At 33.4% G+C, this 27,326-nt stretch overlaps 1 protein-coding gene across 1 annotated transcript; it reads left to right on the plus strand.

Moving 5' to 3' along the window:
• Positions 1–7,712: 7,712 nt before the first annotated feature.
• On the plus strand, positions 7,713–26,027 carry LOC127700875 (respirasome Complex Assembly Factor 1-like). The gene is made up of 4 exons (XM_052204575.1): positions 7,713–7,863; positions 21,649–21,752; positions 22,486–22,615; positions 23,660–26,027. The coding sequence occupies exons 1-4, from the start codon at positions 7,753–7,755 to the stop codon at positions 23,702–23,704; spliced, it is 390 nt and encodes a 129-aa protein (XP_052060535.1). The 5' UTR covers positions 7,713–7,752; the 3' UTR covers positions 23,705–26,027.
• The last annotated feature ends 1,299 nt before the right edge of the window (positions 26,028–27,326 follow it).

Raw genomic sequence — 27,326 nt, forward strand, 5'->3', positions numbered from 1 at the left:
CGTAATAACATAAGCAACACGACGGGTGCCACATGTGGAGCAGGATCTGCTTACCCTTCCGGAGACCTGAGATCACCCCCAGTTTTTGGTGGGGTTCGTGTTGCTTAGTCTTTAGTTTTCTATGTTGTGTCATCTGTACTATTATTTGTCTGTTTGTCTTTTTTTTTTGCCATGGCGTTGTCAGTTTGTTTTCGATCTGTGAGTTTGACTGTCCCTCTGGTATCTTTCGTTCCTCTTTTATGTTTGTTGGTAATACGGATAACACAAAAGTTAACAAAAGATTGAAAGTTAAAAACAAGATTTCTTCGTATGTCTGAAATACAAAAATTAGTATATAGATGTGGTATGATTGCCAATGAGACAACTCTCCACCAGAGACCAAATGATGTAGACGTTAGCAACTATAGGTCATTGTATGGACTTCAACAATGAGCAAAACCCATACCGCATAACATCTATAAAAATTCTCGAAATGATAAACGTGAAAAGATAAAAGGCCTGCTTTATGTACAAAACAATAAACGAAAAACAAATACGATACACAGCAACAAACGACAACCACTGAAATACAGAGAGCGGTATTAATAGAAAACAATCAAACGTTTTGGTTTTTTTTCGCAGCCCAGAAGGTCATTTATGAAAACATTGAAAAGAAAGGGATATATTACTTTTCCTTCCTTGGTAGGGGTCAATTTTGGGAGATGATGTACTAGTGCTGTTCCTCGAAAAGTAGTCTCTGTTTGATCTGTTAGAAAGTCTTCTAACTCCGTAATGTTATAGTTTAAGAACTAACTGTCGGTGTGGTTCTAAAAATACCGATTCGTCGAATGATTTAGATTATTGCGTTTATCTGTTCATCAGCCGCCATATTTTTCAATCTTTCATTGATGATAACAATAAGTATGGTTTCGTGTATTTTGAGAATTCAGTTGCGATTACCTTTCGATTAAGGTTTTCGAATCAAGCAGACCACACAATCTCGACAGTTTTGTTTTCTGACAGTTGTTTAGACATCTAGAAATAAGATAATTTACTAAAGTCTTATGAATATACACATGTCTCTGGATATATATAGTTGTGCCATATGTGCCATATGTTTCCTTTAATTTACTAGAAAGGTCGCTCATATCATCGGACGGATGATGTGTATGCATTTTCATTTTTTGTTGAAAGGTTTATAAAAAGTAAAAGTTTATGAGAAATTCCGAAGTCCATCTAGTGTACAAAACGTGAAAACTGTCGATACTTTTAGAGAAAACTATACAGCTATGGCATGGTATTGGTTGCAAAAATTTGATATTTTTCATTTAAATGCAATATTTTTTATTTAATTGGTATATTTCTTCATTTAAATGCAATATTTCTTATTTAATTGGTATATTTCTTCATTTAAATGCAATATTTTTTTATTTGAATGGTATATTTTTTTCATTTAAATGCAATATTTTTTTATTCAAATGGTATAATTTTTCATTCAAATGGTATAATTTTTCATTCAAATGGTATAATTTTTCATTCAAATGGTATAATTTTCGTTCAAATGCAATAGTTTTTATTCAATTGGTATAAAATGTCATTTGAATGCAATATTTTTTATTCAATTGGTATAGTAGTTTTTTTATTTATATGCAATAATTGCATTATGGGAAATTCTTTGACGTCAGAAGGTCAAATTTGCAACAACGTTTGTGATTGGTCGGAAATTGTTTGGATTTCTCCCCTTTCTTTCTAAACATGGGTGACCAAGAATTAAAAAACGCGTCAGAATATCGCCCCTCTAACTAAATCTAACGTTCGTGCGAGTCCTGCACTGGCTGTTAAAATCTTGTGGTCATAACTAGTATTTCTATTGCAAAATTTCGATGGTCAAAACGTTCGGTCCACTTTTCAAATTCGGTTTCATTGTATATGGATTTATATGCAAGTATATCGGTTTTTTTTAAATAGATTAGACACCGTTGGTTTTCCCGTTTGAATGGTTTTACACTACTAATTGTTTGGGGGCCCTTTATAGCTTGCTGTTCGGTTTGAGCCAAGGCTCCGTGTTGAAGACCGTACGTTGACCTTTAATGGTTTACATTTACAAATTATGACTTGGATGGAGAGTTGTCTCATCGGCACTCATACCACATCTTCTTATATCTATATACAACGTAAACCAGACGTTTCTCAGACTGTTTTCTTTTTTTAATAAATCCTTTGCCGCGCGTTGTGTACTGATTGATAACTCAGTCTGGGAGAACAAGATTTATTTCAGTACCAGTTGTAATTAGGTTTGAGCAAACTTCCAGTAATTGCTAATACTCTTATGTCGATGCTTTGTGTCTATTGTCTTAATGTTAGTTTTTTTGTGTGTCTCGTACCGATCTTTTGAGTTAATTTGCTGATTTGTGCAGGTTGTTATTTTATTGTACTGTTACACCACTGTCCCAGCTTCGGGGTGGGTTGCTCACAAACATGTTGTTGTATTGTTACACCGCTGTCCAAGATTAGGGGGAGGATTGGGATCCCGCTAACATGTTTAACCCCGCCACATTCTGTATGTATGTATTTGTCCCAAGTCAGGAGCCTGTAATTCAGTGGTTGTCGTTTGTTGCTTTGTTATACATATTTGTGTTTCGTTCATTTTTTTGTACATTAATTCGGCCGTTAGTTTTCTCGATTGAATTTTTGATTTCGGGGCCTTTAATAGCTGACTATGCGGTGTAGGCTTTGCTTATTGTCGAAGGCCGTACGGTGACTTATAGCTGTTGATTTCTGTGTCATTTGAGCTCTTATGGAGAGTTGTCTCATTTGCAATCATACCACATCTTCGTTTTTATATCCACCCTGCCATATTCTTTATTTGCATGTCCCAGGGATGGGGCCTGTAGTTTAGTGGTTGTCGTTGGTTCCTGTCTCGGCTCATATTTGATATTTTGTAAATTGTTTTGTTATGTATAATTAGGCTGTTAGTTTTTTCGTTTGAATTGTTCACACTTTTCATGTCGGGCCTTTTATAGACGACTTTACAGTATCAGGTTTTTGTCATTGTTGAAGGCCTTACGATTGTCTACAAAAAGCATTTGTCTACATGACGGCAAAAAGCTCTACAGAGCCGTTTATGTTTGTAGTATTTCGTGTAACCCGACTTAAAATAAATTTTTCTTATCTTATCTATAATTGCTTACATCCACTTCATATTTGAACTCCGGTGGATAGTTGCCTTATTAGCAATCATATTCCATCTCTTCATTTTTAGCTCACCGGGGCCCGAAGGGCCCCATATGAGCTTATGCCATCACTTGGCGTCCGTCGTCGTCCGTCGTCTGTCGTCGTAAACTATTTCAAAAATCTTCTCCTCTGAAACTACTGGGCCAAATACCTTCAAACTTTAACTAAATGTTCCTTAGGGTATCTTGTTTATATATTGTATCCGAAGTTTGTATCCATCGACAAACATGGCCGCCATGGCTAAAAATAGAACATAAGGGTCAAATGCAGTTTTTTGGCTTATATCTCAAAAACTAAATCTTTTAGAGCAAATGTGACATGTGTAAAATTGTTTAATTGGTCAAGAGCTATCGGCCCTGAAATTTTCAGACGAATCGAACAACCCATTGTTGGATTGCTGCCACCGAATTGGTAGTTTTAACAAAATTTTGCAGTTTTTTGTTATTATTTTGAATATTATTATAGATATATATAAACTGTAAGCAGCAAAAATGTTCAGCAAAGTAAGATCTACAAAAAAGTATATATGACCAAAATTGTCAATTGACCCCTTTAGAAGTTATTGCCCTTTTTACAATTTTACACAATTTGTTCATCAAGTTTGCTAACATTTAAAAATCTTCTCCTCTGAAATGCAGGTGAGCGATTCAGGCTCTTGAGAGCCTCTTGTTATATTATATACGTGACTTCTAAACTCGTGTTTTCCTGATCAAGCATGAAATAATTTTCATTGGTCGTTAGAATTAGCAACAAACAATCAATCAATTTAAACTTGTGTCAAATAAGAGGAAAACCATTTGATATTTACTTATTTGTTGGGTCGGGGGACGGAAGGATTTCATATATGAATATGGTTGCCTGGTAAGAGCTGAAAAATAGGCATGATTAGCGACAGATTGAAATGAATAATAATGCCCTCTCTTCCCTTCCCCATCCTTCATCTATAAATTTAAACTGACCACAACGGAATAGCCCAATAGTGTTGAAAGTATCGTTAAACACCAATCAATCAAAATCCCTTCCCTAGAATATCAAATAATCGTCCCTTTACTGTTATTGTCCGTGTAGTTCTTATATTTATCCAGCTTATCGTCCTACAGGGATGTCCTTCTAAGGCTGTCATACCATAAAAACGTTTATAAAACAGCTCACATTCTAATATATCTGCATTCATAAATTTATTAATTTCATTTAGGCTAAACGACGCCATGTTTGTTATGTGCCTCTGTCGTCAACCTATCAAAAAAGAAGAGGTGGAAGAGAGCCAGAAGATCTTCCCAATGCAAAAAAAAAAACAGAAATGGACTTCTTCTGGCTCACTTCCGAAGAACAAAAAAAAAAAAAAAAACGCGTCCCATTGATATGTTTTAAAAACGCCTTGCCCCTACCCTTTTTTCCCAAAAAAATGGCATTATTAAATATATAAACATATATATAATCATCAAAATTAAAATGCTATTGTATTTTTATAAGACCTACTTTATTACATGACCTGGGACTAATGACATCTATCTGTAAGTCCTAGCATACATTAATTATTATAATATGAATATGTTTCTTGTTTTAATAACCACATATGATGCTATGCATGAGTCACCATTTATCAGGACATGAATTGGGTTCACATAGAGAGGATAAAGGACGACATCAGAAAATCAATGAAGGATAAAAAACTTAATTCAAATAGTTTGGGGGGGGGGGGTCAAAATTGCTGCAAGATTTGTTTAATTAACATCGATTTTATATATATCCTTATTGGTCAATCAATTTTTCCCAAATTAAGTTAAGAAAGGGGGGGGGGGAGGGGGTCAGTGAAAAAAACTATATGAAATAAGTTTTAATCATACATTGAACTTTTGATGTCGTCCCTAATGTGCAAAAAAGTAGATAAGGGGCATGACCAAACCTATAGATAACATAATAAAGAAATGATGAACTATACAGAATACGTTGATTGAATTTTGGTTGCCTTATGTCCCGTGGCAAATATGTCACGCATGTTTAGGACAAATATAATAGAGATCAAAGGATAAAGAATAGAGTGAAATGGTAAAAACTAAAAGATATAGAATTATAGAAACGATCTTTGATCTGAAACCCCTACCCTCACACACACACCATAACCATTACTGCCAATACTCGCATATATACATCTCTATACAAATATCTAAATTTGAACCTACTCCCCCCCCCCCCCACCCCCCCCCCCCCCCCCCCCCCCTCTAGACACCGAGGTTTTGGATCCGCCCCTGTAAATGTGTCTACATTTTGTACGGGTCTAGATAATAGCTGAACGTACAATCATATAATTTTTTGGATACCTAATTATATTATATAATGTGTCACAAAATAAACTTGTATACCCCCCTGACCAATGCAGTATTGAAAAGTAAATCATTTAAAAGTCCTGAAGATAAAATATGTTTTGAAATATGCCCTGCATACTTATTTATGCAAAGACATATAGTAATTATTGAACAGTTAAAAAAAGCAAAACGAATCCTAAAAGTAAAATGATTTGCAGCATAAGACATGAGAGCTCATATTATAGGTAGTATTAAATATGAAGTTCACGCCTCATATAGTGAAGTCCTATGTCATAGGACTATTGTTGTAACATGGGTTAGTAACTGGTTCCAATTTATCCTGAATTGTCTTTATTAAAGAATTAGTTCCGGAGTATAACAGCTTATGTCTCTACGTGTGGGTTTCTGGTTCTGCTGTCGTAATTAGGTGATTTTTTTTCTACATGTAGTAAAAAAGAGGGGGCTAAGTCCAAATAATTGTAACGTCCTGGATACTTTTTATTCTTTTTTCATGTGTGCCTTCCTGCAACGTCTCTGGGGATCAAGAAAAGTAAAAAATGATATAGCACTAAAGAACGTCATGATTACATGTATCAGGACTTAGAAGGGGGAGGGGGCTAGCTATGTATTTTTTTTTATTTCAATGTGTAGACTGTAGGAGAGTTTCTTAAGAAAAGGTTTTCATTGGAGGTATTCTGTTTCTATCCATGAACAAGTTGTGTGTCAAATTAATTATTATTACTTGTCACTCGCATTTTTTGCTCGTCCTGGCCATTATTGGCATTAACAGCCAGTGCACGAACTCGCACGAACGCCAAATTTAGTTAGGGGGGCGATATTCTGACGCGTTTTTTAATTCTTGGTCACTCAAGTTTAGAAAGAAAGGGGAAATCCAAACAATTACCGACCAACCACAAACGTTGTTGCAAATTTGACCTTATGACGTCAAAGAATTTCCCATAATGCAATTATTGCATATAAATAAAAAAACTGCTATACCAATTGAATAAAAAATATTGCATTTGAACGAAAATTATACCATTTAAATGAAAAATTATACCATCTGAATGAAAAATTATACCACTTGAATGAAAAATTATACCATTTGAATGAAAAATTATACCATCAAAATAAAAAATATTGCATTTAAATGAAAAAATATACAATTCAAATAAAAAAATATTGCATTTAAATGAAGAAATATACCAATTAAATAAGAAATATTGCATTTAAATGAAAAAAAATCAAATTTTTGCAACCAATACCATGCCATATACAGCCGTCATTTAGTGTAAAAACAAGGAAATCATTGATAAACGTTTTATGTTTTTATTCAAACACTGCATGACTGTATATACGGTAGTTTTTATAAATGTATACTATCTATTTTTAAATTTGATGTTGTTTGAAGTTCTCAGGAAGATTAGCTGTATTGATTTTTATACTTTGCTATCCTCTTATAAAACTTTGTTTACTTACTTACTTACTAATTAACCTACGTAACGGTACTAGTGCTTACTTTCCGGTGAGACTACTGTGTTATAGTAGTCTCAACTTTCCGTTACGGCTTATTAATGTACTTCGTTATATAAATAAATAAATAAATACATATTAATACGCTTTATTTAGAGTCGGCATGGTTTACAAAACAAATACATCACATAAGCTCTATTGAGCTCAAACTTTTCATCGACATACAAGGTATAAAAATACTAACAAACATGCAATGCACTAAGTTGAATTAAACAGTATGAAGCTCTAAAATTCTGTATAGTTACTGAGACTTCTATAAGTAGTCTCAGATGGTAACAGTAAGTAGAATTTATATACATGACAAGCTAGATTCAAGTTTTAAAGGTCAGCTAAGGATGATTAGAAAATGGTAACAGTAAGCAGAATTTATATACATGACAAGCTAGATAATAAAGCAATTTTCAAGTTTTAAAGGTCAGCTAAGGATGATTAGAAAGCTGGTAAAAAGCATAGCTGTATTAAAAGATTAAAGATTGATATGACCTAAATTGATAAAAATTTAACAAAAATATATTAAAAATCTGCACAAACTGTCATTTCCTATGCATATTAACTTCAAAATATTTTTAAACTGACTGAAATGCGGAAATTATACACAATTGAATCCGTTACCAGAACTCGAGAAATAATAATCACTTGTCTGAAGCAGAATTATCCGAAGTCACTCAAACGCTTTGCATTTTCCACATGCACGTCGAAGATGAAAGCTGCTACAAAAATTGTCAAAGCCGGCGAAAAGTCACAGAACGGATCGCTAATAAAAGCTTCACTGAACAAAGCATTAAGTGCAGAAGCAGAATGGGACGACAAAGTAAATAAGAAACGACATTTTTTTGACGGGCACTAGTTCCAAGCGATTGTACAGGTTCTCTCCCTCTTTCTTTTCTAAAAGCGAGAGAGGGGCTTTACCATTGCATGAAAGAAAGAAGTGCATGTGGGGTCAGGGCAATGATTTGTTAAGTTATTATTTGTCTTGTTATACATGACATTGTTTTATGGGAATGCTTCCCTTAATTTGGCTTAAATAGTACTTCTATTAATAGTATGACTATGAGTAATAGATGTTTTCTGGGCCCGCAGCTTTATGGGGATTTAGACCATTTAGTATTTTCTTTATTCCTTCTTATGTGATGGAAATATCAGGTGCTGTGGGGTGTTGGCCAGACATGTTGCATCTTTCCTTAAATTCTGTGTTGTTGAGGTAATTTTTACTTGAAAATGCTTCCTGGAACTGTGCATTTGAGATGTTGGCCTTCTCAGTTGAGTCGTCTTGCAGTAGACCTGCTGATTTAAGAGGTGGTATACTACTCCCATCTGACCGTTTATGCTTAAAGTATGTCTAGAATCTTTTCATGCAGTGAGTACAACTGTCTGACTCACTACTTGCAGTGCGTATCCAGAACTTTTCATAATGGGGGGGGGGGGGGGGGGGGGGGCTGACTGACCTAAGGGAGGGCCCTGCTCCAGTCATGCTTCAGTGATTCCCTATATAATCAACCAAATTTTTCCCACGAAAGGGGGGCCAGGGCCCCCCTGGATCCTCCTATGACTTGGTGTAACAATGTCTTCGATATACCTCCAATATGCCTTTCTTAGTTCTATGTGGGTTTTGTTCTTTAGATCTTTATATGAGGCAGTGTCTCTTTTGTCTCCTGATTTTTAGGCAGTTAAGCTGCCTTATGCGAGCACCCTAGATTTGTGTTCTACCCAATATATGCTGAAATACGTGCCATTGTTATTATCTAGCTGGCTATTATGTTATATATAACTAATTGGACATTTTTTTAATACTTTTATTTCTGGAATACAAAAAATATGACCAGAAAAACCTTAAATGATCGTCAAACTACCCAAAACTTTTAAAGTTGCACATAGGAAGTAGTGCTCAATAGAAATCTGTACGTAGTTTATTATCCCCTGTGCTTTTGGCTACGATGTCAAAGAACAATTGTATGAAATATTTCATCGCCGAAAATCGGTAATTACAAGTCGTTTATATTTCCCAAATGGCAAAATACGCAGGAATATTGTTCATGTACAACAAATCTCTATGATAGAGGAAATAAAGTTATATAAGTGGGCGGTAATTTTTAAAGGCAGTGCTTTAATGCCTTTCTAGTTGCCGGGTTAATCCTTCCTTCCGCGATATCCAACTTATCTACGTGGGGGGTCATTAGACTCCAAGTAGATCCGGAAATGTTGAATTCTCTCCTCTTCTTATTGCGATATAAAATGTTTTTTGTTTCATTTCATTTACATTGGGAAATAGAGAAACGATCATTGTGTTTTGTTAGTTTTAAAAACTTTTGATATATTAGTATTTTGCATTATAAGCAGTCAACCGATTGACAAACTAGAATTATTTGAATTCCGTGTGGAAAGAGCTCGGGTTAATTTCGAGTGTTATCTGCAATCTAGATGTTTATAAATCATTTCAGTCGTTGATATAATAATCAAAGGTCGACTGAACATGAATTATATTATACAATTTAAAGCGCATTTCTGTTTATGCACGTGAACCCGTCTAACTTTATTTTCGCAGTTAAATTAATTAAAGTAGCAAATTATCGTTCCTGAATAGGTGGCGCCGTGGTAGCGGATCCTGTTCCTCTACTTCCGGTTTCTACACTGTGCAACTATTTCAGTTATATTTTTAATTAACGATGCCAAGTACTTGTTGTTGTGTACCTGGATGTCATTTAAGAGGAGGACATGCATTTCCAAATGACTTAAAAAGAAGGAAAAGTTGGATCAACGCCATGGCCCATACGCAGATTGGACGAGAACACGATGATATCGTGGAGTCCATCTCAATCAGCTGTTGTTTGCAAGGCACGTTTTACTGAAAAAGACTACGTGCAGGAAACTATTCATGGTAAAACTCTATTTTCTTTGTGAAATATATAGTTATATATGTAATCGCCATGCGAATAAACCAAAGTCTGTTTACAACCGCAATTATCGTTTTAGAATAAAAGGGGGTGGGTAATTCAAGACGTCATAATTTTTTGGATTACGATTCAATGTGATCTGTTTGAGATTTTTTGGTGATTGCTACAATTATAATGATTTCTTACAAGAGGTATATCATACTGAGAATTATTTTAGCAGTAATTATGCTAATGTAGTAATGACAGGAATGCATAAGCTATGCCTCATAGACTTTCTTGAAAAATATCAATGACAATGTTAACAGGAACAAAACAATGACATGCTCTCATCTATATTATAGTTATTTAGGTACAAACAATGTACGTTTGTTGCATAAGTCTCTCATTGTTTGTCCTTTGGATTTACATAACATACATTGAATCAGGCAAACATAGTTTTATCCAGATTGTAATGAATAAATCTAGTTAATATTTCGCCAGGTAGTACAAAGTATACATTGCTAATGGAAGTTCATTTAATTATAAAAAAACTAATGTTTTATAACCTTTTTCAGGGCGCAAACCCACCATACAGAGACTTAAGTCTACTGCAATTCCCAGCCTATTTTCCTGGACCAAGCAAGAGACTGAATCGTCTGCAAAAAGAAAAATCAGGGCAGTTTCCTGTGAAAACAAAAGAACTAAACTTGATGAATATTGTAGTAGAAATCTAGAGGAAAGTTTTGATTGTAAAGTTGGTTTTCCTGAAGAAGTCATTCATACTGCAGAAAGGATTTATGACTGTCCACCACCAACTGCCGAGCTAATGTTGAGCTTCACAGATGGAATTACGCAAACACCATCAATGCCTATGTTTTCAGCAGAGAATTTTGAAATGAAGACACGTGACACAGCCATGCATTTTTATACCGGTTTAGAGTTGTATACTAAATTTTTATTTGTTTTGACCACACTTGGTCCAGCAGCACATCGTTTGAGATACATATATTTTCAAATTGATAGGGTGTCAGTTGAAAATCAGTTTTTTTATGACTTTGATGAAATTGAGGCATCATACAACCAACTTTGAACTGTCTAGATTCTAGATTGAATCTAGTGTTAAGAATATTGTGTATACATGGATTGTTCTTATGTCTAAACAGTGGTGTGAGGCTAACACTTGGCCATCTAGTGGTTTAGTCAGGTATTTTTCACCATCCAACTTCAAATTAAAGTTTCCTACGACTTGGATTATTATTGACAGCACAGAATATCCCGTGATAAAACCTAAAGCTCCTAGAGCTCAGGCAACCTTTTCATCAAATAAAAACAGAAACACTGAAAATTCTTGAATGTTCGACACCTGGTGGTTTAGTCAACTATGTCTCTATGTCACATAGAGCGAATTATTGGACTTGGCAAAACATACAAAATTCTAATAAATCCTATGAATGGAACTGAAACAAAACTTTCATCTGAAATAACATTTAGTTGTTTTATGTTGTGTAATTTTAGAACTTGTATTGTGCCAAAGGATGCATAAATAAAAGTGACGCAATGAATTTTGTTCTGATATATATATATTTACAATTACATGCACATGTAAATTGTAATGCATATAAAAATAAGGAGATGTGGTATGATATTCAGTGAGTTTATCAAACTAAAGTGCATAAGAAATGAGTTTAAGCAGTTACAGGTGTTACTGTCACCGTACAATCTCCAACAATGAGAAAAACTCGTACCCTGTAAAAAATTTCAGAGATCTAATAACTAAGTTTTGTTGTCTCACCTTGACTTTGGTGAATTTTTTATATCTGTTGATGTCAATATAAAAAAGAAGATGTGGTATGATTGCCAATGAGACAACTCTCCACACATGCACAAGAGACCAAATGACACAGAAATTAACAGCTATAGGTCACAGTACGGCCTTCAACAATGAGCAAAGCCCATACTGCACAGTCAGCTATAAAAGGCCCAGAAATGACAATGTAAAACAATTCAAACAAGAAAACTAACGGCCTATTTTATGTAAAAAAATGAACAAATATAACAAATATGCAACACATAAACAAACGACAACCACTGAATTACACTTTTATAGGCTCCTGACTTGGGACAGGCACATACATGTACATACAGAATGTGGCGGGCTTAAACATGTTAGCGGGATCCCAACCCTCCCCCTAACCTGGGACAGTGGTGTAACAGTACAATATAAGAAAGAACTATAAAAATCAGTTGAAAGAGGCTAAACTCATCAGATGGATAAATACAAATACAAGTGGACGTGGTAGGGTAGTTGTACATCCAAACAACAAAAAGACACTTAGTACAAATCTGAGAGTACTCGCAGTTACTGACAGCTAGTTCAAAGCCACTAACAACTAATAAAAAAATCTTGCATCTAAGACTAAATTATCAATCCGTAAGCTCCCTTTAGAATTTTATAAATTTTAGATTTTACATTTCTGAGTTATGGGGTTTTATTCATTAAAAAAGGGGGGATTTTCCAGTTTTTGGACAACAACTCAAAAATGCTTTAAGCAGTTCACATGAAACTTTGGTGAATTATTTATAGCTATTGATGTAATCTCCCTATTGATTTTCATAAATTTCAAATATGACATTGAGAAGAAATTGAACTTTATTTGTTTATAGTCTGGCAAAGATTTATTAAGTATTGCACAACAGCACAGTGTATTGCACAACAGCAAGAAATCTTTAATTGAATATAAATTCAATTCATATAACCGATTTCAAGTTCATTGACTACATTTATTCAGAAACTATAATATGTCAAATATTTAATTACAATCCAAATTCAGACCTGTATCAAGCTTGAATATTGTGTCCATTTTTGCCCCAGCTGTTCAGGGTAGTACCTCTGCGGGTGTATCCAGCTGCGCTCAGTGAATCAGTTTATTTCTTAATTAAGAACTCCTTTTTATACGACCGCAAAAAAATTTTTGTGGTCGTATATTGGTATGACGTCCTCGTCGTCGGTGTCATTGTCCGAAGACACATTAGTTTTCGCACTCTAACTTTAGTTTAAGTGAATGGATCTCAATGAAATTTTAAAATAAGGTTCAATACCACAAAAGGAAAGTGGGGATTGATTTTGGGGGTTATGGTACCAACAGTTAAGGAATTAGGGGCCAAAAAGGGGCCAAAAATAAGCATTTTTGTAACTTCCAGACATAACTTGTGTGTAAGTGTATGGATCTCTCTGACATTGTACCACAAGGTTCCATATCACAAAGGGAATGCTGGGATTGATTTTTGGGGGTAATTGCCTCCAAATTTTAGGAATTAGGGGCCAAAAAGGGGCAAAAAACAAGCATTTTTCTAGTTTCATGACAATAACTTGTGTGCAAGTCTATGGATCTCTCTGACATTGTATCACAAGGTTCCATATCCAAAGGGAATGCTGGGATTGAATTTGGGGGTAATTGCTTCCAAATTTTAGGAATTAGGGGCAAAAAAGGGGAAAAAACAAGCATGTTTCTAGTTTCATGGCAATAACTTGTGTGTAAGCGTATGGATCTTTATGAAATTGTACTACAAGGTTACATATCACAAAGGGAAAGCTGGAATTGAGTTTGGGGGTAATTGCCCAAAAAGTTTAGGAATAAGGGGTAAAAAATAAGCATTTTTCTAGTTTCCAGACAATAACTTGTGTTCAAGTGTATGGATCTCTCTGAAATTGTACTGCAAGGTACCATACCACAAAGGGAATGCTGGGATTGATTTTGGGGGTAATTGCCTCCAAATTTTAGGAATTAGGGGCCAAAAAGGGGCAAAAAACAAGCATTTTTCTAGTTTCATGACAATAACTTGTGTGTAAGTCTATGGATCTCTCTGACATTGTATCACATGGTTCCATATCACAAAGGGAATGCTTGGATTGATTTTGGGGGTAATTGCCTCCAAATTTTAGGAATAAGGGGCCAAAAAGGGGCAAAAAACAAGCATTTTTCTAGTTTCATGGCAATAACTTGTGTGTAAGTGTATGGATCTTTATGAAATTGTACTACAAGGTTCCATATCACAAAGGGAAAGCTGGGTTTGAGTTTGGGGGTAATTGCCCTAAACGTTTAGGAATTTGGGACCAAAAAGGGGCCAAAAAACAAGCATTTTTCTAGTTTCCAGACAATAACATGTGTTCAAGTGTATGGATCTCTCTGAAATTGTACTGCAAGGTACCATACCACAAAGGGAAGGCTAGGATTGAGTTTTGGGGTGATGAATCATAAGGGGGTTCAAAAAGTTTGGGGGCGGGATTCTTTTTCCTTTTTTTTCTTTAAAATTTTCCATTTTAAATTGGTTATTTCTGATTTATATATAAAAGCAAATAATAATGATATGGTTTGAATAGGTAAATTAAATTTTTTTAAGTATCTTAGACCACTTTCATTCTGTGTCAGAAACCTATGCTGTGTCAAATATTTAATTACAATCCAAATTCAGTGCTGAATCAAGCTTGAATGTTGTGTTCATACTTGCCCCAACTGTTCAAGGTTCGACCTCTGCGGTCGTATCAAGCTGTGCCCCAGCGGAGCATTTTATTTCATTAATAAATTACTTTATGCTTGGAAATATAATTTTGCTTGGAGTTGAAAGAGTTGACATGTTGCAATGTACATTTACTCTACATAGTTCTATGGTACCAAATCAAAAGTTTATATAAAGAAAGAAGTCAAAGGTTTCCCATCATAGTTTAGTTACATACATTTTTTTTGTACCTGAGGTCGTTGAATATAGATCATTATATAAATAAGGAGATGTGTTATGATTGCCAATGAAAAAACTAAGGATTTTCTTATCCAAGGAATAGATTACCTTAGCCGTATTTGGCACAACTTTTTGGAATTTTGGGTCCTCAATGCTCTTCAACTTTGTACTTGTTTGGCTTTGTTACTATTTTGATCTGAACGTCACTGATGAGTCTTATGTAGACGAAACACACGTCTGGCGTATTAAATTATAATCCTGGTACATTTGATAACTAATTTGACTATAAACATAGATAAAAAAGGTACAAACTGGACATAATGCACTAGTTCATAAACAAGTGAGAACAATCGCTTTCATATAGTGCTCAGAATATGACATTCATAAAACTTATTCAATATCATTAGAGAACTCTAAATCTTAAATACTGAAAGCCACCTCTGATAAGTACACTGTACTATGCAAGATAATGATATAACTGGACTTAAAATACACACAACCTGTAATTAACTGCCTTTACAGCGCTTTCGTGCTTTGATTAACTTATCTTGCCAAATAAGGTTGTTGTTATTTTATGAATGAAACGAGGTTATGAAACAGATGCGGAAATCGACTTTGATGGGATGTTTTAAGTTATGTGGACAACTCGTCCCCGAGACAAGTCTGACCGAATCCACTCTAACTGTCTAAGAAGACAAGTTTGACCGTTTGTCAGATTTACTTAGGGTTTCATAAAATATTAAACTAACATGTCCAGCGGGGCCATTAATCTTTTGTTTGTGCATTGGTGTCTATTTAGGGGTATTTGGAGGGGCCTGAAGAAGGGAGGGGTTTACTATAGAACCCTACGGGATTTTATTTTTTTTAATTTTCAAATGACTATTTCTCGAAAACAGTAAGTGATAGACACATGCAGTCTTCAGTAATGAGAACAGGACAATAAAAAAATTAATCAAGATATAGGATGAGTCCCTGGGGGTCATCCCAACCCCCTCTAATTTGAAAATGTACTTTTATCTTGTAAACTGTCGCAATCCCCACCCCTAAACAATATATATACTTATATGGGACAATAAAAGAAATCAAAAGAAAATAATTTGGGGGGGGGGGTCCCCCGTGTCGTCCCACACCCTCCTGTTTGAGATATAGGGGGAGTCCCTGGGGTCATCCCACCCCCTCCTGTTTAAGAACTTGTAAGCGGTCGAGATCCCCATCCCTAAACCATGTATATTTGATGAAATATTAATTAATTTGCCTTAATAAATTCATTTAATGAACAAAAATGTACAATATGGGCATAGTCAAAATAAATGGTCCAAATTAAAAAAATTTGACCAAATTTCAACATTGTTTCAGTGCATTTTCTTATGTTGTATCTTGATATATATACATTAAAGTTAATAAATCCAAAAGAATATAAAAAAGTATAAAGAAATAAAAAAGTTCTGAAACTTTATTGACATAAACCAATAAACAAAATTTAAATCAAGTATACATTTTTGGAATATGATTTCAGACAAACAATATCAAATATTTATATTTTTTTCATCCCAATTGATTGCAGAGATCCAAACATTACTTTTGATGAAATGATTAATAATCTCCTCTTTGATTATCATTTTTTTTTTATGTTTTTGGTCTTTTTTTTGTATCAATTCATTTAAAATTGATTGAAAAAGTTTTGATTAAAACATAAATCATCAATTAGTTGATAAAAAAACTTCTCCATATTAAAATGAACCCTTTTTCAAATTCACAGAGGAAAAAAAAACTGATTGATAAATCTTTTAATAAAGAAGATATATCAAAAAGAAAATACATCCAATTTCCCCTGTTTTTGTTGCACTCCTGACATATTATACACCTAACAAACAATACAGAAACTAGAACAAAATACTCATGATTTTTAAAAATTTGTAGTCATTGCTGATTTATAAAGACCTAAATCTGTCATTAGAATGTTATTTCTATTTTAACTTATGCATCTTATGCACTTCAGATCACATTTAAATTGATTTCTCTGACACATTATTATTAAAATCAGGTTAAGTTACCAAACTATCAGCTAAATTCTATTAAATATTCAGCAGAATTGTTGTTTGACAACTTATAAAGAGATCTGCAATCTTCAAAGTTTTTCTGAACTATAATTTTTTTTTAAATTATTACCTATATAAGGTACTTTATTTCTATTATTCTGTTGCACTCCTGACACTCAAAAATATATATCATATCAAAACAGTTATACATCATCAAAATAGCCCATGATTTCTAGATGAAGTGTATATACCTTTCAGATTTAACGTTTTAATTTCATTTAAACAATATTTTTGAACTTTTCCATATCTATTACTTATTGTATACAGAAGTTCAAGTCTCATCACATTACGCTACTATTTTTTTTTAAATGGCAGTCTTTGCTGTTTTAGAATGGGCTGAATTTTGTGACTTGATGTGTAGAATATTACTGCAAAATATCTTTGGTAAATCTCAAGTATTAAAAAAATGACGTTAAAAAAAGATGCCCAAATTGTCAGGAGTGCAACACTTTTTTGTGACATTCTAAAAAAATACTTTTTTTTTAAAGACACAGCAAATTGTTGTCTGAAGATTCTCATTTGTTTTACAACTATTATGTCTTAGTGATGATTTAAGCTCAGAATGAAGCTTTTCCATTAAACCATTTTGATACAGATGTGTTTAAAAAAAGTAGTGCCCTGTCAGGAGTGCAACACAAAAATTAGTACAACTGAGGAATAGAATGATTTTTGAATATATGAATCACACTTAAACATAAACAAAAGTCAATCCTGTAAAAAAGATATGTCCTTTCCAGAATAAATACTTTATTAACCTGATTATTGATAAAAATAATGTGTGATAGTCAAGGAAAAAAGGCGTCCCTATAAATGTTAGGAGTGCAACTTTGAAGTTTAAAGACTCACACTTAATAAATACAAAAGCCAACATATTGTTCTGTTTTATTTTTCAAAAAATACTATACTAGATACAAGATTGCACCCAAAGAGTAGCCTGATAAACAAGGAATTTATCTTTTTGCGTCATTACTTTGATGTCAGGAGTGCAACAGTTTTAAAATGTTATTTTGAACATAGGGGTAAAATGTAGATTTTGGCTTATATCTCTGAAACCAAAGCATTTAGAGCAAATGTGACATGGGGTAAAATTGTTTATCAGGTCAAGATCTATCTGCCCTGAAATTTTCAGATGAATCTGACAACCTGTTGTTGGGTTGCTGCCCCTGAATTGGTAATTTTAAGAAAATTTTGCAGCTTTTGGTTATTATCTTGAATATTATTATAGATAGAGATAAACTGTAAACAGCAATAATTTACAGCAAAGTAAGATCTACAAATAAGTCAACATGACCAAAATTGTCAATTGACCCCTTAAGGAGTTATTGCCCTTTATAGTAAATTTTTTACAATTTTCATAAATTTTGTAAATTTTTGTAAATTTTTACAAAATATTTTCCACTGTAACAACTGGGCCAAGTTCATTATAGATAGAGATAATTGTAAGCAGCAAGAATGTTCAGTAAAGTAAGATCTGCAAACACATCACCATCACCAAAACACAATTTTGTCATGAATCCATCTGTGTCCTTTGTTTAATATGCACATAGACCAAGGTGAGCGACACCGGCTCTTTAGAGCCTCCAGTTTCAAAACACATCTGTATCAAAATGGTTTAATGGAAAAGCTTCATTCTAAGCTAAATTTATCACTAAGACATAATAGTTGTAAAACAAATTAGAATTTAAGGCACATACCTCCATACAACAATTTGCTGTGTCTTTAAAAAAAGTATTTTTTCAAAATGTCACAAAAAAGTGTTGCACTCCTGACAATTTTGGCATCTTTTTTTAACGTCATTTTTTTAATACTTGAGATTTTCCAAAGATATTTTGCAGTAATATTCTACACATCAAGCCACATCATTTGAAATTACTTTATTCAATCAAATGATCAGTATGATTGATAAATATTGCTATATATGCAGGGAACCATTTATTTTGACTTTGACCCCATACGAATGTTTATTGTTTGTTCTTTCAAATCTTAAAAAAAATTGAAGCAACACTGCCACATTTATAATAATTACGTTTGCCTTGGTTTTTGGTTAACTGCCTACAGCGCTTACAGTGCTTTGATTTCTTCTTTTTATAAGCTCTGTCCCTTCTTCTTATAAGTCTTCTCAAGTCTGTTATTATCCATAGGCAACCATCCTTTTTACGAGCAGTCTTGGTTGGTATATTTTTATTAACGCTATCTTCTAGTGATGTTACAAATAGGTTCCAGATGTCATTTACAGAGGATTTTGGCTGTGAATTTGATATTGTGAAGGTCGTCTTTCACATTTTGCCATTTTTCCTTTTTGTAAAGGAAGATCTTTCTTGGTGTCTGTTGTAATTTTGCTGGTATTCTGTCCACTTCAGTATAAACAATGTCATGGTCGGACAGGCCAGGTATCACATCTGTTCTCCTAAAGCTACCTGGGTAATTTGTTATAAACAGATCTAAGGTGTTAGTTCCTCTTGTTTGTTCATTAACTATTTGAGTTAGCCCATCATGCCACATGCTTAAACCCGTCGCATTTTTGCACCTGTCCCAAGTCAGGAGCCTCTTGCCTTTGTAAGTCTTGTATGTTTTTTAAATTTTAGTTCATTTATATGTTTCGGAGTTTAGTGTAACGTCCATTTTCACTGAACTAGAACACATTTTTGTTTAGGGGCCAGCTGAAGCCTGTCTCCAGGTGAGGGATTTTCTCGCTGTGTTGAAGACTGATTGGTGGCCTTGGGCTGTTTTCTGCTCTTTGGTCGGGTTGTTGTCTCTTTGACACATTCCCCATTTCCATTCTCAATTTTATTCTTCACATTTGTAGCTCTACTCATGCTGATGTCAAATTACTTATATCCCTCTTCAACGGATGTTTTGGGATTGTAAAAGGATGTTAGGTGTCCTACTAGTTCTAGTTTGCACCAGACAATTTCACAATCTGTTTGTAGTTCTGTAACTGGTGAGCTGATCAAGTTGTCACATACTGTAACTAGAACCCCTCCACCATTCAGGTTCTGATCGTTCCTGTATATATGTTGTATCCTGGTGGAAAAATTTGTCTGTCTTTAATGCTTGAACCGATCCACGTCTCAGTTCCAAATATGATATCTTGTTTGGTACTATCAAGCATATTGTACAGTTGGCCTTGCTTAGTTTTGATAGATTGAAAATTTACATTTAATAAGCGTATTGTGTTTGTGGTATTTGATGTTGCTTTAGATTTCCTGGTATTATCTGGAGTGGATGAGTGCACAGGCCTGAGATTTCGTGTTGGAGTTGGGCTGTCAAGTGTTGTGTCTGATAGAATGCTGAAATGATTGGAAGTACTGAAGACTAGTGAGTAGCAGAATGTGGAGTAGTTTGGACATTCACACATTATAGAGTCCCACGCAATTCCTGAATTGTTGACATGTTTTAGGTAATATTTGATGTCTATGGATTGGCAGTGGGCATGATACCACTGGTTACATTTATCACAGACAATTCCCTTGTCGTCCCATGTGACTGGTTTGTCACATGTTCCACATGGATATATAGTGGAATTATTTTCTGATCTTGAGCAGTTTCCTGTTGAGCCAGGATTTAATTCAATATCATTTGAAACAGTAAGAAGAACTATTGACATGTATAATAACAGCTTTCCTTTGTGATTCAAGTTATTCTTTATCATGTTTATGTAGTAGTTTTTGTACACAGTGTATAGATGCTGGTTTATGGACAGCAGTTTGTCATTTGGCCTATCTGTTGTTTTTGTTGGGGATATACATTGTATGGTATCCAACTGACATCAGAAATAGAAATAAAATCAGGAGTGACATTGCTTGGTTGATGAAGAAGGTGGTGATAAGATGAACTCACCTACACACCTTGCTTAACTTCCGCTTGACTGTTGATCTGTCAAAATTTTATTTCGTAATTGCTGCCATTTTGTTCTTTGTTTACATAGGTAACCACACGATCGAAGATTTCAGTGTTGATAGACAATGATAGGATCTAATTTCTATGTAGAAAGTGATCTGATTGGAAAATTGGAACTACCTTACCCTCCTGTAAATAAATTGATTAATTTTCTAAAGGATACAAACAATTTTCATAAATTTTTCTTGCAGTGAGAAAAAGGATACGTCTGTTATTGGCGCATGCGCACACCCTTTTTTTTCACAGTAGATACTAACTTAGCCAGCTGAAATGGTTGAGTTAGGGAAGTACATTTCTATCAATTATTTTGTAGCAGTTACTTTTTTGCCCATTGACAATGTGGGGGCAAGGGTTGTGAGGTTGCTCACAAAGGTTCTTTAATTTGAAATTATGACACATTTTCAGTACTAAAATGGTTTTTTTTGTACATTTTCTTTACTGCAGTTACTTCTAGAGATGATGGGGTTATTAATTTTAGTCAACTAAATAAAGGCAATAGTAGTATACTGCTGTTCAATAGTCATAAATCGATTTAACTGAAACAAATCCGGGTCACAAAGGAAAACTGAGGGAAACAAATCAACTATAAGAGGAAACAAAACGGAACAACAGAAACACTGAACTGCTACAAAAACAAACGCCTCATACATAGAAACAGACTATGTGATAACAACTGCCATATTTCTGACTTGGTACAGGACATTTTAAGAAAAAATGGTGGGTTGAACCTGGTTTTATGGCTAGCCAAACCTCCCGCTTATATAGCAAAGTTAAAAATACCGCTAAAATGACACTATTACGTGACAGGAATAAAGTACAAATAAATACAAGAACATTCAGTACAGAGAAATACATAAATAAATAATATAATAGTACATTTCAACATGTAAACCACAAAATAACAACGAACACCTTAAATTAATTTACGACAGAACAAAATTCCATACATAGCCATTATATTAAATATATTTTATATAATTATAATTACAGGATGAATTTTTAGATGTTATATACTGGATGAGACAGATTTTAGGATTAATTCTTGGAATTGTATGGGGGCTGATACCTCTGAAAGGAATTATTGGTCTGGTTCTGTAAGTAATATCAAAGATATAGTTATGTATCATCTTATTAATTGTTTGACATTCCAAAGATAAATTGATTGACAGAGATCATGGTGATGAATCCATGTTATCAATACTATTCAATTTCTTTGTTTAAAAACAATCTGTGTAGGAATCACCTTGGTAAGACTTGATTTATTTAGATTGAAAAGTTTTATTTGATTCTGAGTAAACAGCATCGAAACACTGTTAATGAAACACATGTGTACCTATCCCAGTGAAAAATATAACAAATGGTCTTTTGGTATACTTAAATAAGAAGATGTGGTATGATTGCAAATGAAACAACTCCCCTCAAGAGACCAAACGACACAGAAATTAACAACTATAGATCACTGTACAGCCTCCAACAAAGCCCATACCACATAGTCAGCTATAAAAGGCCCTGAAATGAATGTAAATCAATTCAAACAAGAAAACTAATGGCCTAATTTATGTACAAAATAATTAACGAAAAGTAAATATGTAACACAGCAACAAATGACAACCACTGAATTACAGGCTCCTGACTTGGGACAGGCTCATACAAAATGTGGCAGGGTTGAACATGTTTACATTTAAATAAAAGGATTTTCTTTGAAAGGGGAGAAAACTCTAGATATTGATTTGGTTAGTATGGCCCTAAATCTTGCCATAAACTGCATATATGATCATAGTTTTTGCCATTTATGAGTTTTAAAATAATTGGTTTTTCCTATTTCAGATTTTTGGCAGTAAATGTTGGAATTGTGTACTTTTACTATAACAGTTTCCAGAAGATAGATGATGAAGAGTATGGTGGGCCATCAGAGATATTAAAAGAAGGATTAATGACATCATTTTCAACTTTTGTAGTAAGTATTTTTATAAGGAGGCCTTTTAGAAGAAGGTGGTAAATCCAGATTTTTTTCTTGCTTTGTCATAAATGCTTTCACTAATATGAGATCCATGTAGTTATTGATTCAAGGCCATATAACTAATGTCCAACAGATACAGCAGGTCTGACCAGACATCTGAAGATCATATTTAGGACTTCAATTTTTCATTCCAAAGAAAAAACTTGAACATTTTTCTTTTTTTTTAATTTAATTCTCAAACAACTAGCCGGTAATTCAACTTGTCCCATAAGTCATGCAGACACTTTCTGGACTAACAAAATTACGAAGTTCACTGTATACATTCATTATTGTTGTTAAATATATTTTTGAAAAACAGCTTTTTTCTGATTATGTAATTTTTTTTCTCTATTTTATTTTGTAACATAAGGAATTACTAATAGAGTTTGAGTTTCATTGTTGATGAGCCAGTTTTAAAGAAGGTGTGCCTCCATATACTGGGACATAGAAATATATTGCTTTAGTTTTTAAATTAAAAAAAATTTTGAAATACCAGAATCAATAGATATAATTGGTAAACATGCACACCATTATGAGTTGCAAATCAAGTTTGAGTTTCATTCCTGTTGAGCAAATTATGGGTACAATGAAGGCCTTGTACAATGAAAATATCAGTTTTGCACAAGGTAATGTGTGTTCAACTGGTTAGATATATAGATTATCAGGGGAAGGGTTAGCCTCATATTAATGATTGTATCTGCCTCTTTATATAATCTGTCCTGATAAAAGATTTTATGGAAATTCCCAACAAGGTCAGCCTTAACAACTTTTACTCAAAATAAAGTTTGCCAAACCTTTGATCAAATGCTTGTCCCATACAAGTGTAAACTCACCCAACAATCCTGCAGTTATGGGATACTTTCTTGCATATGCAATACATTTAAAATTTCAAACAAAATTATCACACTTGACTGAATGCATTCAATATAAATGTTTCCAATATTTGTTTGAAAAATAACTTTATTTTTCATATGTAATTTTTTTCTGGATTTTTTTTTACAGGTAGCATGGATCTTATTATATTCAGCTCTACACACAGATTTATAACACATGCTGATTTTAACGAAAAGAACATCATTGTCGTCTACCAAATCATTATCATCAGTGACAAGAAAATACATAATTTGATATTGTTGAAAAATGTATATATTGTAAGCAATAGTTATTTATATGATAAGTTACAAAGTTGCAATGTAAGCCAAAAAATCTTAATATTATAAAGTAATACATAGAGTGGGGATTTTTGAGTTACAAATGAATATTATCAATTTGCCAAATTAAGTACAATGTACTGTAAATTCAGAAATTAATGTGATGATTTTAATAATGCGAATAATGCAACTTGGTGATTATCGCAATAATAAGAACCGGCATTCTCATATCTGAATGTAGATTTTCTGCATTATTGTCCATTCTTCGAAAATCACAATAATAAATGGACTCAATAATTTCTGAATTTACAGTAGTTCATAGTTTTACCATATAGTGGCAAATGAGTTTATTGACACAAAAAATTCTAAAATACTGAATCTTTTATCTTTTAATTTTGACTTGTCTATAAGTTTTTGTCACTACATTCATAATTAAACATGTACTTAATCAGGATCATTTTTATGTTGATTGTATTAAACAATGTGTTAATTGAAAGGTTTGTCAACATTAGAAATCTCTAAGATTTGATGGTACCTCATGTATGGGTTAGTCTATGTTTATGTTTTTATGCCCCCGCCGTAGAAGAGGGGGCATTAAGTTTTACCCTTGTCCGTCTGTACGTACGTCCGTACATCCGTCCGTACGTCCCAAAGTTGGTTTCCGTTCTCTAACTTTAGTTTGCCTCAATCAAATGTTATGAAACTTATACACAATGCTTATTACCACTAAATACAGATTAAGATTGAATTTTGGTGGCGTCACTTTTACCGTTCTAGAGTTATGCCCCTTTACAAATGGAAAAAATGCTAAATTTTTCGTTTCCGTTCTCTAACTTAAGTTTGCCTCAACCAAATGTTATGAAACATATACACAATGCTTATTACCACGATATACAGATCAAGTTTTGAATTTTGGTGCCGTCACTTTTACTGTTCTAGAGTTATGCCCTTTACAAATGGAAAAATTGCTAAATTTTTCATTTTTTTCTAAAAATATTAATCAAGATATTTTTAAAATTGGAGTTATCTTCCTTTGTCCATGATTATAGTTGAATTAACTACAATCAATGATTCATACAATGCAATGTTTAATTTTGCCTTCCACTTATAAATTAAAGCAATTTTTACCCTTCATTTATAAAGATATTTTAAAGTCTGCTTTGAAAATTTGAGTTATCTTTCTTTGTCCAGAATGGTAGTTGAATCAATTACAACCAATGCTTTATACAATGCAATATTCAATTTTGCTTCCTACTGATAAATTGAAGCAATCTTTACCATTCAGTGCTTACAAGCACTTTGATTACCGTTCTAGGGTTATGTACCTTTACAAATGAAAATCTGTTCTCTAATTTGAGTTTGTCTCAACTAAATGTAATGAAATGCATATATATATATAATGCTTTTTACCACAAAACTCAGTTTAAGTTTAATTTATGGAAGCGTCACTTTAACAGTTCTTGAGTTATGTACCTTTATAGCGTTATATATGCTAGAGGGGGCTTTATCTGTGTCCTTATGGACACATTCCCCATTTATTTTTTTAACTTTTTATTGTATTTGACTGTTTTATATGCACCAATATAAAGAAGAACTTTGACCTTAAATTTTTATAAAATATTGCTTATAAATGAAGATTTTTCACCAATTTAAGGATTTTTGTCTATTGTCTTGAAAACTTAGAAAGACTTAAGATATATATGCTGGAAAAACCATAACCACCAAAAATGTCAGACAATTCAGTATTGCAGTTGTTGCCCTTTGATTGGGATTTTTATCTTCATAAGAAGAATGGATAGAGAGAAACTGCACATAGATAAAATAGATAAATTGTAGTCACTGGCCATTAATTTTGTGTTGACTCCTTAGGGAACAGCCATTTGATGTTTGAGAGGGGAGTACAAAAGGTTTTGTAAATAATATGATTACAATATAGTTTGATTACTGGCAGTTAGTGGATGTATATCCCACATCTCATTTTATTCGTATAACTTTCCAAAGGCAAGTTTTTACATACTAATTTCATTTTTTTTTTTTTTTTCATTTAATCTTTTTTTTCTTTATATTTGTAAAAGATTTTATTTAAAAACAATAACATATAAATTGATTGACTTATATCTATTTATATTGTAAGTAACATTTTTTTACATTACAAATACTGAAAAGTTGCTATAACATTGTTGTAAAATATGCATGTTAAAAATAAAAATGTTAGTTTATTTTCTGTTTTATGTCTTTTTATCTGCTTTAATTTTTTTTGAGAGTCATTTTTACAGTTTTAAATAGGCATAAGCTACAATTTAGACTAAAAAATAAAATATGATATTTTTTTATTCTAACATTTGTAAAACTGGAATATTGCAATAATATTTTGCTATCAGCAGTCAGTTTAGTTCAATTTTTTCAGAAAAAGTGCACAAACATTGCTAATTAATAATTAGGGCACGCCTAGTGGTGGGTCGCCCTATAGTGATCAATCTGTCTGTCCGTCCCTCCGTCCAAAACAAACTGTGTCTGCTCTATATCTAGAGAACCCTTATAATTTCATACTTTATACTTGACATGTATATTAACCAACACCAAAGGGTGTGTCATAATGTTTGTATAACTTCCTAGGTCAAAGTTCAAGGTCAGCGGGGCCCATAGAGATGGATCCCATCTCAATGATGTCTAGTTAGCTTGCAAATCAATAATTCAATGTCATTTGAATTTGACCATTAGAAGGTAATTTGTTGCAAATGTGAGAAGCATGTTCAGTTGTTACAAAGAAAAGAATTACGCTATTGAAAAGTGAAACAAGGGAGCTGCCAGGAAGAACCATAAGCTTGACTGATTTGGCCCACATTTTGAAATAAAATGATCTGCAGGCCACAACTTGATACGACCACAGAGGTCGAGCCCTGAACAGTTGGGTCAAGTAAGGACATAACATTCAAGCTTGATACAGCTCTGAATTTGGATTGTGATTAAATATTTGACACAGCATAGGTTTCTGACACAGAATAAATGTGGTCTAAGAAATTAAAAATTGAAATTTGACATTTTCCTCTTATGTTCCAATATCCAAAATCTAAATACATGGTTAAAATTCAGCATATCAAAGAACCCAAAGAATTCAATTTTTGATGAAATCAAGCAAAGTTTAATTTTGAACCCTTTGGACATCAATGTGACCAATTTGATAACACGGCCCAGCATCAAAAATCTAAATACACAGTTAGATTCAGCATATCAAAGAACCCCATATATTCAACTTTTATTAGTCTCCTACCGACGAATTCGATATGGACTTTAGGTTTGCACTCCGTCCGTGTGTCTGTCTGTCTGTCCAGCAAATCAGTTTTCCACACTTTTTTTCTTTATGCTTGAAGATTTTGATTTGATATTTGATGTATTGTTTTATCATGACAAGTTACAGATCAAGTTCGAATTTTGTTCCAGTCTGATGATTTTGTGCAGAGTTATGGTCCTTGGACTTAGAAAATTCACTCAAATAATAAGTTTTCCACACTTTATTT

This window comes from Mytilus californianus, unplaced genomic scaffold (assembly GCF_021869535.1).
Source record: "Mytilus californianus isolate M0D057914Y unplaced genomic scaffold, xbMytCali1.0.p SCAF_5, whole genome shotgun sequence".
NCBI lineage: Eukaryota > Metazoa > Mollusca > Bivalvia > Mytilida > Mytilidae > Mytilus > Mytilus californianus.